This window comes from Macaca nemestrina, chromosome 3 (genome assembly GCF_043159975.1).
Source record: "Macaca nemestrina isolate mMacNem1 chromosome 3, mMacNem.hap1, whole genome shotgun sequence".
Classification (NCBI taxonomy): Eukaryota; Metazoa; Chordata; class Mammalia; order Primates; family Cercopithecidae; genus Macaca; species Macaca nemestrina.
In genome coordinates this window covers 74,152,231-74,169,136 of record NC_092127.1, presented here as the reverse complement: position 1 = coordinate 74,169,136, position 16,906 = coordinate 74,152,231, and the positions used below count along the sequence as shown (strand labels likewise).

Here is a 16,906-nt window from a genome sequence, read left to right as displayed (position 1 = left end):
CGATTATTATTATTAGTATTTTAATTATCATTATTACTATGCCTTCTACCCATACTGTGCTGAGAAACAAGATGCACAGTCATACTCAGTACAGTGCTTATGCTTTCTATTTTTAAAAAAATGAGTTGAAAACATCAATTCTCTTTCTCTTTTGCCCTTGATTTTAACAGTATTTGCCAAAGTAAATATGCTCATTGATTTTGGATTTGGCTACTCAAATAATGTGCCCAAGTTTTTCCCATAATCAATCTGGCGAATCTATTTCTACCACTTATGGATCATTCAAAATTTTATTTCCTATTTATATGTAGCTGCCTGAGAACACAAAGCTCCTTCTTACCTGTGTGGTAAAACTTCCCTGAAAATCCAAGGTTGAAGGTAAAATTTGCAACCTGAGTGCGCAGTAAATTTTGAGTCTCTAGTAATGCCTGAAATAAATAAGAAATTAACATGATTTTAGAAAAATGAATATGAAGTTTTGGGATGCCTCTTTTGCAAATGTGTATGCATGAGTAAAACAAAATGATATGAGCTTTCTTGTTTTTGATGGGTACTGTTATGTAGTATTCATATTTCAGGTATTGTAATGATTATTGTCATTACTTTTATTGAAGGTCACCATATTATGAACCAGCTAAGTCCTAAGCACATTGTGCATTGCTGAGAGGCAATTGTCCAACTCCACAGCACTGAAATCATTTTTCGTTTCTGTGTGAGACACTTCTTGAACTTTGGATTATTGTATTTCCTTTATGTGATGAAAATGTTTCAGAATTGTTGAATGCAGACAAGTCCTGTTTTCTTGGGAAGCAATAGGAGGAGAACTTTTGTTTGAACTGCAATTTAGTATTGTTTTAATTTAACTGGGCTACCATTCTCATCATGTTTAAAGGCATAATTATTAAATTGAAAGTTTGGGTTTTACCTTACAAACTAAAGAGCAATGTATATTTTATAGGACATTGCTTGCAAATCTAATTATGAAAAAGGGAAGAACACGTAAAAATAGATACCCTTTTTTGTTACTAATTCCATAACAGAAATTCTCTAAATGTGACAAACATTTCCCTAGGTTTTAGATTTGGAATTATACTATATTAAAGTCTGGTTTGTGGACAGGAGAATAACACATTGCTAATAACGACACATCATTCGTTACGTAAATTTGTTGCCAATCCTTTCACCGCCATTACTCCTGTGTCAAAATATGTAGCATAATTCAGAACTCTTATATCCTTGGGCTTTTTAGTTTGCTTACTGGTCTGCATATTGATTCAGAATGCTTTTTCTATTTTTAATGAATTTTTAAATAGGACATACTTTGTTCTGATTAAAATGAGAAGCTAATTTCAAAAGAGAGATATTAATAAGACTGATTTTTGATTACTCCTATCCATCTGTTAAGGAGACTAAGGAGTCAGAGGTTTAAACAATTTTTTTTTCCACTAGTCGTGGTGCCTAAGCATTTGCTTCAAAGACTTGTGAACCTAACTGTTTATTCCTTTACAGTGAAAGGAGTCTCCTGCACATTAGTTTGATTTTTAAAAATGACTAAGTAACTAAAATGTTGATAAAATATATAGTCAATGGTTATCCAAGACCACAATTAGACTGGGTGTTATCATGTTCAACCTTATTAAATATTATTAACTAAGTAGATGAAGGCAAAAATAGAAACACTAGCTTAACTCAGTTCTACAAAATATTAAAATATATTTCTCAGAGAGATTAAACTAAATATTAAAAACAGTTGAGATAAAAAGTGTATTGAACTAGTTGAACATATTGGTGAAACCTTTGGAATACAGCCATAAAATAAGAACATTATGCATTATTTCCCTTAGTGAGTTCCCTTTTCTGACTTTTTTTGGCTGTATTCCATGCATAATTTCTGAGTCTCCTTATCTTGATTTGTAAAAAAATTTCTCCCATTTGCTATTCCCCTCACCACTCCAATTTCATCCACTTAGCTTTCTTCCTCTAAGTTCTTGAAGTCATTCATTTTTCCGCATTTATGTATCTGTGAAATGGGGTACTTTTGAATACTTATTTTATACTATTATTATGAGAATTACATTGGATAAGGGATGCAAATTGTTTAGCTAAGTGTCTGGCAAGTAGCGTGAGCCTAATAAATACTATTGCTGACAACTGAGTCTATCATTCTCACTCCATCAGTTAGGTACCCTTGGTGCCTCCAACACACATTGCTATTTCCTTCAATCACCATGTACTCTGGTTAAACTTAACTATCTCCCACCTCCTACATTTCCCCACGCCATTTCTCTCTGTATTCTCTTTACCTAGAAAGCCTCCCCAGCTCCCAATCCCATTTCCCAAATCCCACCCACTCTTTATATCTCCACCCAAATGCCAACTTTTTGTATAAAGCCTCCTCTAGTACATCAAAGTAGATTTCTAAATTATTTTCTTAAGACTTGCATCATTTCTGACTTTATTGCATCCATGCTGTATCTTATGATTTCCTCTAGTCTATGCACCTGAAGTTCCACCAAACCTTACTCATTTTCATGTATCTCGTTACTGTTTTTTTTTTTTTTTTCATTTAATAACATGAGATACATGAAAATGAGTAAGGTTTGATGTATTCAAAGTATAATAAACGTACATACTAATACATAGCAATAATTGGATTAGTTTCATTTATTTTTAGTTTTAAATTTTTATCAGTAACATTTTTCCAATGGTAATATGATAAACATAGTTCATGGGCCATACCACAAGATGATATCAGAACAATATAGATAGAATCTAGCATTTCACCAGGATGTTTTATAACACAGATGTTTTATAGCCTTGTGTCATAGATCTCCAAAGCAAGTTCAGAGAGGCAAAGGCAGACGGGAGGCTAGTTAGCTATATGAAGAACTTAACCAACCTTTTCACTGTTGAAAAAAAAATAGAGTTGTCTAGTCATGGCCTCCTAACACGTAGTCTGGATTAATGAGGTAGTAAAAATGACAAATACTATTAAAAAAAAAAAAAAAGCAAATCTGAAGAAGTTTTCAAGCCTTCCTTGTTTAGTACAAGCAAATGTTCTTTAGTTTTCAAACTTCAGAGAAGTTTTCATGCTTTTCAATGACAAAGGAAGAGAGAAAAAAATAACAATAAATAATGATTCAAACTAAAAAAAATCAGAAATAAATTTAAAAGAGAAAAGTGCTAAACCGTACAAATTAAGAAGAAAAGTAGAAAGAAGAAATAATTCAAATATAGGAAAAATGTAAAATGTCAGAAGAAATATTAGGGCAATAATAATATGGATATAAATTTAAGAATACATTAAGTATAAATTTAACTTATTCTTTTAAAACCCCTTAATTTTTAAAACCCCTTATTTTGGAAAAACTTGTTAATGAGCTAGAAATAGAGTGTCTCAATTTAGAATACATATAAAATAGTAAAGCTCAGGAAATACACTTTTTTCTACCTGAATATTTTGTGTGGGAACTTTGGCTTTTGAAAATATATAATAAAATATGGCTGGGCGCGACGGCTCATGACTGTAATCAATCTCAGCACTTTGGGAGGCCGAGGCAGGTGGATCACTTGAGGTCAGAAGTTCAGGATCAGCCTGGCCAACATGGTGAAACCCCTTCTCTACTAATAATACAAAAATTAGATGGACGTGGTGGTGCATGCCTGTAATCCCAGCCACTCGGGAGGCTGAGGCAGGAGAATCACTTAAACCTGGGAGGTGGAGGTTGCAGTTAGCCGACGTTGCCCCACAGCACTCCAGCCTGGGAGACAAGAGCAAAACTCCATCTCAAAAAATAAATAAATAAAATAAAATAAAATAAAACAAAAATAATAATATGTGTATATAGTTTTGATAATATACATTATTTATTTAATAGTTTGCATGACATAACAAGCAAGATAAATGACTGAAATTTTTTCTTTTACTGTTTATGAAGAACTCACTATGTAAGTTGATTGTATATTAAAAAGAATAAATATGTAACTTACTTATAAAAATGAATAGTTTATTACTTTAATAAACATTACTTCCATTAATTCAATATCCTCCTAATAAATTTCTCAGTATTGAAGAAAGCAAGTCTAGGCTGATTGTGGTGGCTCATGCCTATATTACTAGCACTTTGGGGAGGCTGAACTGAGAGGATTGCTTGAGTTCAGGAGTCAAAGCCAGCCTGGGCAACATGATGCAACTCCTTCTCTACAAAAAAATATAAAAATTAGCCTGGCATGGTGGGGTGTGCAATGTGCCTGTAGTCTCAACTACTTCCAGGGTGAGAGGATCACTTTAGCCCCAGAGGTTGAGACTGCAGTGAGCCATGTTCATGCCACTCCACTTTGACTGACAAAGTGAGAGAAAGAGAAGAAGGAAGGAAGGAAGGAAGGAAGGAAGGAAGGAAGGAAGGAAGGAAGGAAGGAAGGAAGGAAGGAAGGAAGGAAGGAAGGAAGGAAGGAAGGGAGGGGAAGGAAGGAAGGAAGGAAGGAAGGAAGGAAGGAAGGAAGGAAGGAAGGAAGGAAGGAAGGAAGGAAGGAAAAAGAAAGAGAGTCCAACTTTGCCCCTATATAGCTACATACTGTTTGATAAAGCAGCAATGGTATTCAAACTTTATCGTGTGTACAATTTTCTAGAGAAAATTGATAAAATTGTCAATTCTGGGGCCCACTTTAGGAAATGTGCTTTTGTCTGTCATAGTGCCTAGAAATGTGCACTTCATCATATACTCCAGCTGGTTCTAATAAATGTCAAGCAATTACTTTCAAGTTGCCCACATGAAATGAATCACCAGCATGCTTGTAAAGTATCTACTCCCAGGCTTATCCTCTGGGGATTCTGAATTGGAAACTATAAAATGAAAACTAAAAATCTGTTTTTAACAGTGATTTTTACAGTTTTAATCTGGAGATTATCACCATTAGGATACTAGTGTCCTAATAATATTGTTAGTATATTATTTATATTAATTTCAAGGTGTTATGCATATTTCTTAAACCATTCTGATACTAGGTTGTTACTCTCAGGCTAACCCTTTCTCTAAGTGTACCTAATAAGTCATGTGCATATTCACATTCTGATACAGTATTTGATATGGTTTGGCTCTGCGTCCCAACCCAAATCTCATGTCAAATTGTAATTCCCACATGTGGAAAGTGGGGCTTGGTGGGAGGTGATTGGATCCTGAGGGTGGTTTCTAATGGTTTAGCACCATCTCCCTAGTGCTGTCTCATGACAGAGTTCTCATGGGATCTAGTTGTTTCAAAGTGTGGGGCACTTCCCCCCAACACACTCGCTCTCTTCCTGTGAGTCAATTAAACTTCTTTTCTTTATAAATGATTCAGTCTCAGGTATGTCTTTATAGCAGTGTGAGAATGGACTAATACAGAAAATTGGTATTGGGAGTGGGGCACTGCCATAATGACACCTGAAAATGTGGAAGCAACTTTGGAACTGGGTAATGGGCAGAGGATGGAACAGTTTGAAGGGTTCAGAAGAAGACAGGAAGATGTGGGAATGGTTGGAACTTCCTAGAGACTTGTTGAATGGTTGTGACCAAAATGCTGATAGCGATATGGACAATGAAGTCCAGGCTGAGGTGGTCTCAGATGGACATGGGGAACTTATTGGGAACTAGAGCAAAGGTCACTCTTGCTATGCTTTAGCAAAGAGACTGGAGGTATTTTGCCCCTGCTCTAAAAATCTGTGAAACTTTGAACTTGGGAGAGATGATTAAGGAGATCTGGCAGAGGAAATTTCTAAGTAGCAAAGTGTTGAAGATACGACCTGGCCCTTCCTAAAAGCCTAATTCATTTGCATAAAGAAAGAGATTGTCTGAAATGGGAACTTATATTTAAAAAGGAAGCAGAGCATAAAAGTTTGAAAAAATTGCAGCCTGACCATATGGTAGAAAAGAAAAATCCATTTTCTGGGGAGGAATTCAAGCCCCAGCCAGCTGCAAATACTTGCGTAAGTCAAGAGGAGCCAAATGTTAATCGCCAAGACAATGGAGAAAGTGTCTCTAGGGCATTTCAGAGACCTTCACAGCAGCCCCTCCCATCACAGACCCAGAGGCCTCAGAGAGAAAAAATGGTTTCTTGGGCCAAGTTCATGGCCCAGCTTCTCTGTGCAGCCTGGGGATACGGTGCCCTGCATCCCAGTCACTCAAGTTCTGGGCATGGCTAAAAGGGGCCAAGGTACAGCTCACGTCGTGACTTCAGAGGGTGCAAGCTCCAAGCCTTGGTGGCTTCCACGTGGTGTTGGGCCTGCAGGTGGGAACGAGGTAAGAGTTGAGATTTGGGAACCTTCACCTAGATTTCAGAGGATGTACTGAAATGCCTGGATATTCAGGCAAAATATGCTGCAGGGGCAGAGCCCTCATGGAGAATTTCTACCAGGGCAGTGCAGAGGGGAAATGTGGGGTTGAAATACCCACACCGAATCCCCACTGGGTCACTGCCTAGTGGAGCTGTGAGAAGAGGGAGACCGTCCACCAGACCACAGAATGGCAAATCCACTGACCAGCTTGCACTGTGTGCCTGGAACGTGCAAACTGTCAATGCCAACCTGTGAAAGCAGCCATGGGGGCTGTACCCTGCAAAGCCACAGGGCAGAGTTGCCCAAGGCCTTGGGAGTCCACCCCTTGCATCAGCGTGTCCTGGATGTGAGACCTGAAGTCAAAGAAGATTATTTTGTAGTTTTAGGATTTAATGACTGCCCTGCTGTGTTTCAGACTTGCATAGGGCCTGTAGCCCCTTTGTTTTGGTCAATTTCTCCTATTTGGAATGGGAGCATTTACCAAATGCCTTTACCTGCATTGTGTCTTGGAAGTAACTCACTTGTTTTTGATTTTACAGGCTCATAGGCAGAAGGAACTTAATTTGTCTCAGATGATAATTTGGACTTGGACTTTTGGGTTAATGCTGGAATGAGTTAAGACTTAGGGGAACTGTTGGGAAGGCATGACTGTATTTTGAAATGTGAGAAGGACATGAGATTTGGGAGGGGCCAGGGGCAGAATGGTATGGTTGGGCTCTGTGTCCCCACCCAAATCTCATGTCAAATTATAATCCCCACATGTGGCATGTGGGGCCTGGTTGGAGGGGATTGGATCATGAGGGTGGTCTCTAATGGTATAGCACTATCCCCCGAGTGCTGTCTTGTGAAAGAGTTCTCACAAGTCTAGTTGTTTAAAAGTGTGTGGCACTTTCCCTTGCACTCTTTCTTTCTTCCTCCTCTCACCAAGTAAGATGTGCCTTGCTTTCCCTTTGCCTTCCACCATGATTTTAAGTTTCCTGAGGTCTTCCCAGCCATGTAGAACTGTGAGTGAATTAAACTTCTCTCTTCTAAATTATTCAGTCTTGGATATGTCTTTATAGCCGTGTGAGAACAAACTAATACAATCTTTTTAAAATTAATTAGTTAATTAATTTATTTATTGAGACAGAGTCTCACTCTGGTTGATGGAGTTGCCCAGGCTGGAGTACAGTGGCATGACTTTGGCTCACTGCAACTTCCGCCTCCCAGGTCCAACTGATTTTTCTGCCTCAGCCTGAGTAGCTGGGACTACAGGCACCCACCACCAGGCCAGGCTAGTTTTTGTATTTTTAGTAGAGATGGGCTTTCACCATATTGGCCAGGCTGGTCTCGAACTCCTGACCTTGTGATCCACCTGCATCAGCATCCCAAAGTGCTGGGATTACAGGCATGACCAATGGCACCAGGCCTAATACAGTCTTATATTTTCAAAATTTCAAAACAGCTACCTCAGAGTGATAGTGTTTGTTTCATACGGTCTTTTATTGTACTTAATAGTTCAATTAAAAAGATATCTTATTTATCTTAACTAGATTCTGATATGGGAATCAGAAGAGATAACTTATATTTATAATTTCCAGGTAAAAAATATTGCTTTATGGAAAGATTAAATAGTCCACCCAGATATCACAAGAAGAAGGCCAAAATTGACCGTGCCTGCCTTAAAACTCAGTCTAACCTTAGTAACCTCATGTTCCAATATAGCAAGTTTGTGTGTATCTACCTCGATAAAATGGAGTTGGGATTCCATAAACTTTTGCACACTCTTTGTCAATGTACAAATGAAGATGAATAGAGCTGACCCAGGATGAAAATATGAAGCGTTGGAAATTTGCGTTTTATAGCTCTACCTTTCTTCTTACTCATCTCAATCTCATTTCTTTCTTTCTTTTTTTTTTTTTTTTGATAAACTGTTACTGCCACTCAAGGAGGAATGTGCTATAATGTATACACTAACAAAATACTTATACCAACATACCAAATTTTCTACGTAATTTCATGTTAAACGGTTTAGCTCAGATTGTGAAATGGATAAGTTAATTAATTAAAAATGAGTGAATGCCTCTGATAACAATATTGAACAAGTGTAAGGATATTTATGGGGAGAAAGGTTGAACCGTAGAGATCCTACTTCTGAAATCACACTCAATCTGAAAAAAACCTAGTGAGCCAAAGAACAGCTTGACGTTTCAGAGCAATTTTTTCTTTCCTCTTTCAACCCATCCATCACTTGAGTATTTCATTGCCATTTTTCTTTTTTGGTCTGTCTCCAGGAAGACAGGAATCTAAAAGCTCACTCTCTTTGGGCACTCTTCCCTCCTTTTGCCATCATTCATTCATTCAAACAATATTAATTGGACTGCTATGTTTTAGGTACTCTTCTAGGTACTCAGGATAGAGTGGAGAATGGCAAAAATAATATCTAATATTATCAAGCTTTCGCTATGTGTTAGGTGATGAGAAACATTCTATTTATTTAAATCTTCCAATGATCTTTTTATTAATCCTATCTTACAACTGGAAAAAATAATGCACAGAGAGGCTACATAATTTAAGCTAGGTATGGAGTTAGAAAGTACCTGATAAACAAAACTGGTAAGTTTTCTGTCTTTTGATGGAACCTACATTCTTTTTAGGCACACGGGGGATACACATAACAAATCAATCAAATAATTGTTTAATTACAAATTGTTACTAGTGTTGCAAAATTAATTTTAGTACCTTGCTATTATTGAAAGAAACACAGAGTATCTATGTTTCAACAGGGTAGACAATCAGATCAGTAAAGTCCACCCTGGAAAAGTGGCAGGCCATTTTGTTGGTGCATGGAAAATAACAGACCAGTTATGCCTAAAATGGGACCTGGGGAGTCTGCTCCAAACAAAGAGACCAATGAGAACAGATCTTAGGGTCAGAAAAGAACTTAGTGTCGCTACTTTCAAAACTTTGTTACACAGGATTGGAGGGTAAGTTTCAGGAACTAACTGCACACAAAATGTATATATATGGGTAAGGGTACTGATCTCATTGCATAAGGAGTATTTTTTGAATACTGGAAGTTTAAACATTGATACTGATTAAACATAATAGCAAAGAAAATTAAAAAATTAAAAATTGACTTGACCTTATAAAATAATATTAAATCAAGTCACGTATGTGAAGAGTTTGCATTTTCTGCCTGATTATCAAAGAACACAATGAAGGTTATATAAATCATTAAATTGAAGTGTGTTCATAGTGTTGTAAATTATATTTTATTGCATCAGCAAAACACTCCATGTGTCTTTGACCCCCTTCCTAGTAGATGTGAGTGGATGTGTCTTGTCCCCTAAACGTTGTTACTGGAGAGTGTCCTGGGCATCTCCTTTCCACAGAATTATAAGCCACTGATTTTAGTCCATTCTGAAAGTGTGTGAGACGAGCTTCTGCTTCTGTATTCTGATTGGCACTCTGGCTCTCTTCCTGAGATCAGAACATTTCCTTAAGAATGGTGAAATACTGTTCAGTTCTTATGAGTTCTAATCTCTCTTTCAATTGCATCTTATTTCAGTTCATGAAGATCATCTCAAACTATGACTGTGTCCTGCACTCTTTTCTTCTGGTTTCTATGTTTCCCATCCTCTACTGAATTGATTGGAATTTTGAATCAAGTAAGTATGTTTGAATCAAATGTGATCTCATTATGACCCTTCAAATGGTATCATTTAGGGCATTGGCATTTTTGTTTATAATTTAGTTCCTCTAAGCCTGGCATCCAATTATATATATTTTTAATATACTATTCCTATAAGCTCTTGCTCTCAAGTCTCCATTACAACTTACAAATTTTTTTTTGTCTTATAAAAAGATAAATATATATTTTAACTTCAGAGGTCATTGTTTGTGTGGCATAATTATTTCCTTAAAAGTTTCTTATAAGATAATAACAAAAATGATTTGTATTTCCTAAAGTCAAAGTATTTAAATATGTCATAGAGTAATAGTAGGGTAGAACTCAAACTAGTTAGGATTTCTTTGAAAATAGCGGAATGAATCCATTAGTCAGTCATTTTAATCTCACTGACTTAGAAATGGCTTTAGGAATAGTATGAAATAAAATAGCCGAAACTAACATACATACATATGTACGATAAAAACAAAATAATAAAGTCAAAATCTTTTTTGGGTCAGAGTGGGAGACAAGGAGTTTATAACACAAAATATTCCCAAGAATTATCAGAAAGGATGTGAGAACTCGGTCCAAGTCCTCTTTGCATTTGCTTGGAACTTTAAAATGTAACTTGAATCCCTCTGCAAAATCCTGGCTTTTGTGTTGGAAGGCCAGCTTAATGGAGACACTTTGTATTGCATGTGGAAGCTCCAGAGCAGGTACAGATTTGGTTACCACTGTCAGAAACGGCTTAAGATCTGCAGAATGTGGATGTTTGAGCCGCCTTCTTTTTCAAGTCATCATGAAAGATTTCACTGTGTAAAAAGAGACAACCAGTGAAAGAGAAATATTTACCACAGACAAGTGGTAAACCAAACTACGATCCATGGGTCGCTATAAATTTGGGTCTATAAAATTTAATGTCTGTGAAAAAATAATTGCGTCTTCAAAATGTTTAGGAAACAGTCTGTATCATACACCACTAGAGAGGGTCTCAGCCCACGTTAACATACTGAAGTCCTTCGGTAGGAAAATCTTGCACTTAATGTATCTTATCTTTTACCTCAAATAATCAGCCAGAAACACCCACCTCCACTTGCCTGAGTTTGCAATTTGCTTATTCAGGAAAAAACATAAAGTGAATGGCTAATCATGGGAAAGTAGAGATGTCTTTTGGGGTCATGGCCTCCTCTATTGAATATAGTTTCCTACTTATTATGCAATGCAAATGAAAAATGTAATAGCTGTGATTTTATATGAAATGTGATTCTGAATATGCATGCAGTCAAATAATCACATTAACTCTCTGCAAGTGATCTGTACAAAGGCGTGTTTTTCCATTATTCCAGGATTTGCTATCCTTAAAGAGCTTCAGATAAAGATAAATTCCTTTAGATTATGGAATTCTGAAAATATATTTAGAATTAACAATTATAATGCTGATAAATACTATGGTATATTTCTTGGAGCATCTTATTCTTGCTGAGAAATTATGAAAAACAACTATTAAGCTAATGAAAACAACTTTTAAGTTGTTAATGAAATGTGGATTAATTCAAATTTTCATGATCAATTTCATAAACTTTTTGAAATTTTTCATGATATATAGTTGCATATTTTGTAAGCACACAGATACATACATCTTTAAATGTGTACCCTCAAAACCACTTTCAAAGACTGAATATCAAATTATGAGTCAGTTTACATACACTTGAGGCATTAAGTCTTATTTACTTTTTAAGCTCAAACATACTAGAATTTTCTCAGTGCACTGCCAGTAGGATAAAGATATCTAATTTTAGGTTTTGTAATAAATATGAAAACCATTATCATTCATATAGGACCATAATTGGTTACAGAAACTAGACGGAAAAATATATACTAAAATCCATGGTATAGCAAAATATTTTAAGATGGATTTTCCTTTACTCAGCAGATAAATCTTTTTCTTCTGGAAAGTCTCTCCCTTTGATAAAAAAAAAGTTTCAAAAATAAAAACTCCTGTGAAGTCTGGTTGTCACCTCCTTGACTCAGACCTATTTAAAGCCTAATTATGATGCACATTTATAACAAAGCAAGTGACATAATCTAATAAACACCTACTAGTCTACCAAGTGATTTTGTGTCGATGAAGGGAAACTAGTGAGACACTCACGAAAGAGAAGAGCAAAACCAAAAATGCATGTATGGTAACATTTTCCGGTACAGCTCTCATTTCCCAACAAGAGACTGCAACAGTATGATTATTTTCTGTATGAATGGTATCCTTTGGAGTTCTGTGACTGACATCTTTCACATTATTTCTTTAATAAAGACATTTTGGTGTTATTTGAGTGAACTACATTGCTGTGCTTACCTATTCTTTTTTTTTTTTTTGAGTTTTCTTTTTTTTTTTTAATTATACTTTAAGTTCTGCGGTACATGTGCATAACGTGCAGGTTTGTTACATATGTATACTTGTGCCATGTTGGTGTGCTGCACCCATCAACTCGTCAGCACCCATCAACTCATCATTGACATCAGGTATAACTCCCAATGCAATCCCTCCCCCCTCCCCCCCATAATAGGCCCCGGTGTGTGATGTTCCCCTTCCTGAGTCCAAGTGATCTCATTGTTCAGTTCCCACTTATGAGTGAGAACATGCGGTGTTTGGTTTTCTGTTTTCGCAATAGTTTGCTGAGAATGGTGGTTTCCAGCTGCATCCATGTCCCTACAAAGGATACAAACTCATCCTTTTTTATAGCTGCATAGTATTCCATGGTGTGTATGTGCCACATTTTCTTAATCCAGTCTGTCACTGATGGACATTTGGGTTGATTCCAAGTTTTTGCTATTGTGAAGAGTGCTGCAATGAACATACGTGTGCATGTGTCTTTATAGCAGCATGATTTATAATCCTTTGGGTATATACCCAGTAATGGGATGGCTGGGTCATATGGTACTTCTAGTTCTAGATCCTTGAGGAATTGCCATACTGTTTTCCATAATGGTTGGACTAGTTTACAATCCCACCAACAGTGTAAAAGTGTTCCTATTTCTATTCAAGAAATATTTAAGCAGCTAATATAGTCCAGCTGTCATAGGTGCCGGAGATTCAGTTTTGAATGAAACAAACATTTATTTGGTTTGGAGTTTATATTTCAGTGGGTGACACAAACAATAAACAAATAAATTACTAATACATTGCAGTTGAATGTGTGGGAAACCTTTGCAGTGTTTTGAGCAGATAAATAATGTTCATGATTTATACCTTAAATATTTGGCCACCGTATGAAGAATTGCCTGGGTCAGGACAGGAGAAGAATGGAAGAGGAAAACATGTGGAGGAGAAAAACAGCCAATTGAGAAATGAGGTCTTGGGAGTTTGTAGTAAAGTAGGAAGAAAATGGTCAGATTTGGGATGTAGTTTGAAGATAAAGTTTCTAGAACTCTTAATATCGAATGATACCTTAAATGCAGGTTGTGAAAGAATTGAATGTAGCATGTGATGACTTCTGATTTGTTCCCACACTTTATGTATCAGATGAACATTGTTTGCAAAGTACCAGCTACCTTTATTCTTCAGTAAAGAAGCATCTCTTCAAAACCCCTATCTAGCCTTTAGTGAGTTGACATCATTGGCATAAACCAGGTGTTCTTAATCTATGACATTTTTGACACTTCCAATTTTTTTTTGATGTCTGCATTTTCGTGAGAGCTCAAGAAGTGAGGAAGAGAAGCAATTGTGTTCCAATATTTTGAAGAAAAGATGATAGAATGAGTAATCAAGCAAAATAACTATACTAATTCTTTTAAAATTTGAGAAGCGTAGTAGGTTCATTGTGGAGGAAATATCAAATTGAAACAAATTTCTATTTTTACATAAGGAATCTAAAACAATGAAGAACAAAAAGCATATTATTACCAGTACTTTTATTCCATTCACTGAATTATTGACATAAAACTCTTAATTATGATTTTACTAACTATAGCACATTTAATATTATAAAAAGTCACAAAGTATTCAAATTTATGCATACGACATTCTTTATACTTGTGTAAATGAAGTATAGTAGCTCTTTTAAATATGCTCTTAAGGAATCCCTTGACCAAAAGATATTTTATAAACTACAAGGATGTTTTATTAACTGATTCTTTAGTTTGACATTGCAAATATCTCTTATCTAGGGCCAGCAGTGAGATAAAAGTCTGTTAAAAAAAATCTTACATCCCACATTATTTTACATTAATCACTAGAATTACCTTTAGAAATTTTTGAGTGATCTTTATTTTTCCTAATTGTTGCATATATCAAGCAAGAACCGATATATTTCTACAGTATCTCTGTTAATAATTAATATATCTCATATTTACATAATACACTTTTTGGGGCAATTTCTGTGGTAACATTTCATGGCTAATAGGAAGTAATTTGCTTTTCTTTATTAAGTGCATTAAAACTTTATGCCCCAGACATCGTTGACGGTAAACATTTGATTCTGCTCAAATTTAATGCACCGAGGCATTTCGCTGTGCCATATTAGGTTTATTTATGTGCTGTGTTCTGCATTGTTAGCTGCTAATGAGACTTCAACTCTTATTGCTCTAAGGCCTGAACACTAACCTCATTTTAATGAGTTCATTATTTGCTGTCTTCTGAAAGGAAGACAACAAATTTTCCTTTTAATTAAAGGTCAAAACACCTCTGGCGAAGTAAAGAGAAGAGGTTATCAAACCCTAGGAGAAGATGAGAGATAGCTCTTTCAGATTTCTAAGCTAAGCAGAGTGAGTATAGACTGGTGTAGGCCCTGGTTTCTCAAGACTATAGACAGTTGATCAATCTCTTGAGACCATGGTGCATCTAAATTTAAGTCAAATGAGAACAATACAACATGATGGCTAATGTGCCTAAGACTTTGTAAAAAATGAAAGTCAGCTAAAGTAATTAAAGAGGCTTTACTCCTAACCAAAAGGGCCGTGTGGATCAATACCACTGCAGGAGCAAGACTTCCCTTTTGCACGATGAATGACTTATGGGCTGAAGAGAACAAATGCCACATTAACTGAGCCAAGAAAAACTATTCTCAAATATTTTACCACTGAAAGTAAAGCAAAGGCAAGTAAATATTTTGAAGAACTATTTTTTAATAACATAAAGGCTATGTGGACACAGCATGAGGTATAGGAATACATACTGTATATTCAGAAAAAACTGGCTGCTAAAATGTGACATTCCTGGGAATGTCAGTTATTATTCACATTTGCAGGTAATGCATACCTCTAGCCACAAGAGAAAAGCGAAATCTCAATAATATCAAAACAGATAATATGAACCACTTATTAGTTATATAAAATTTAATACAAATGAAATTAAGAGACTTGAGCACAAAATTAAATGGAGTATGTATACTTAACAAATAATGTGGGCCGGGCACGGTGGCTCACGCCTGTAATCCCAGCACTTTGGGAGGCTGAGGCGGGCAGATCACAAGGTCAGGAGATCGAGACCATGGTGAAACCCTGTCTCTATTAAAAAATACAAAAATTAGCTGGGCGCGGTGGCGGGTGCCTGTAGTCCTAGCTACTCAGGAGGCTGAGGCAGGAGAATGGCGTGAACCCGGGAGACGGAGTTTGCAGTGAGCCGAGATCGCGCCACTGCACTCCAGCCTGGGCGGCAGAGCGAGACTCCATCTCAAAAAAACAAAAACAAAAACAAAAACAAAAACAAAAAAAAACCAAACAAACAAACAAATAATGTGCTTAGATTAAAAACCAAAAATTTTCATGGTGCTCTCATGACATACACATTCTACATATGGATTATTTGAACCTTGTACTACATTGCTTTTTAATTAAAAGTTAAACTAATTCTAATAATATATATATTTTTGTACATATGCCTTCAATAACTTTAGATTAATGTGTGAGATCTGGCATATGCCTTTTTATGTTTCTAGTATTGTTTCTGGTTTAAAGTATATAATCAGTATATCTTTTTCTTCAATGAATTATTACAGAAAAATCTCAAAAATAGTACAGTTTCCATATACACAATACTTATTGCATTATATGTTAGTATGGTACAGTTGTCACAATTAATGAACCAATATTGGTACATTATTGTTAATTGAAGTCCATACTTTATTTTGTTTTTTCAGTTTTTCCCTAATTTCCTTTTTCTGTTCCAGGATCCCATCAGGTTAACACATTTCATTTATTTATAGTTTTTACGTCTCTTTAAGCTACTCTTGCCTGCAACATTTAAAGGTATCTTACGTTTTATAGAGATGTTTTAGGTTTACAGAAAAATTAAGCAGAAATTACAGAGTTTTATGTCCCTTGTCTTCTCATTCCTGCTCCACCACCCAGATTCCTCTACTGTTGACAGTTTCTATTATTGTGATGCATTTATTACAATGTATGAATGAATGCTAACACATTACTCTTAGCTGAAGTTCAGAATTTACATGAGGATTCACTGGGTTGTACAGGTGACCCTTCACAGAACAGGTTTGAACTATGTGGGTCTGCTTATAGGAAGGTTTTTTGTTTTTTTTTCCTCAATAAATAAAGTTGGCCTTTTGTTTCCATGGGTTCCACATCTGCCACAAAACTTAGATAGAAAGTACAGTATTTACAGGATGCCAAACCTGTGGATACTATGCATAATCTCCATTGAGCATTTTACAATTTTCAAAAGGTCATCGTACGGTATTTCATTTAACTTTTACAATAATTCTATGCACTTTTATTTCACAGATAAGGTTAACAATTAATTTAGAAAGGGGTGTTGCTTAACCAGTCTCTAAACTCTAAATCTCTGATCCCAAATCTGTTCTTCACATTTCCTATGAGAACTCTAGCTCCTGGGTAAGGGTAGCATCAACTACTCACTGATGGTCAGCTGAATTGTAAACATTTTATCTGATATCTGTATATTTTACTTAAAAAATAACCACTTCTGTTCC

General features: G+C 35.9%; 1 protein-coding gene across 1 annotated transcript in view; it reads right to left on the bottom strand.

The window, feature by feature from the left end:
- The window catches only part of LOC105486211 (N-deacetylase and N-sulfotransferase 4), a 291,093-nt gene that overhangs the window by 150,659 nt on the left and 123,528 nt on the right, over window positions 1–16,906 (bottom strand). Inside the window, exon 3 of the mRNA XM_011748923.3 lies at window positions 341–428. Coding sequence (XP_011747225.2) covers window positions 341–428 — 88 coding nt within the window. The remainder of the gene's footprint in view (window positions 1–340; window positions 429–16,906) is intronic.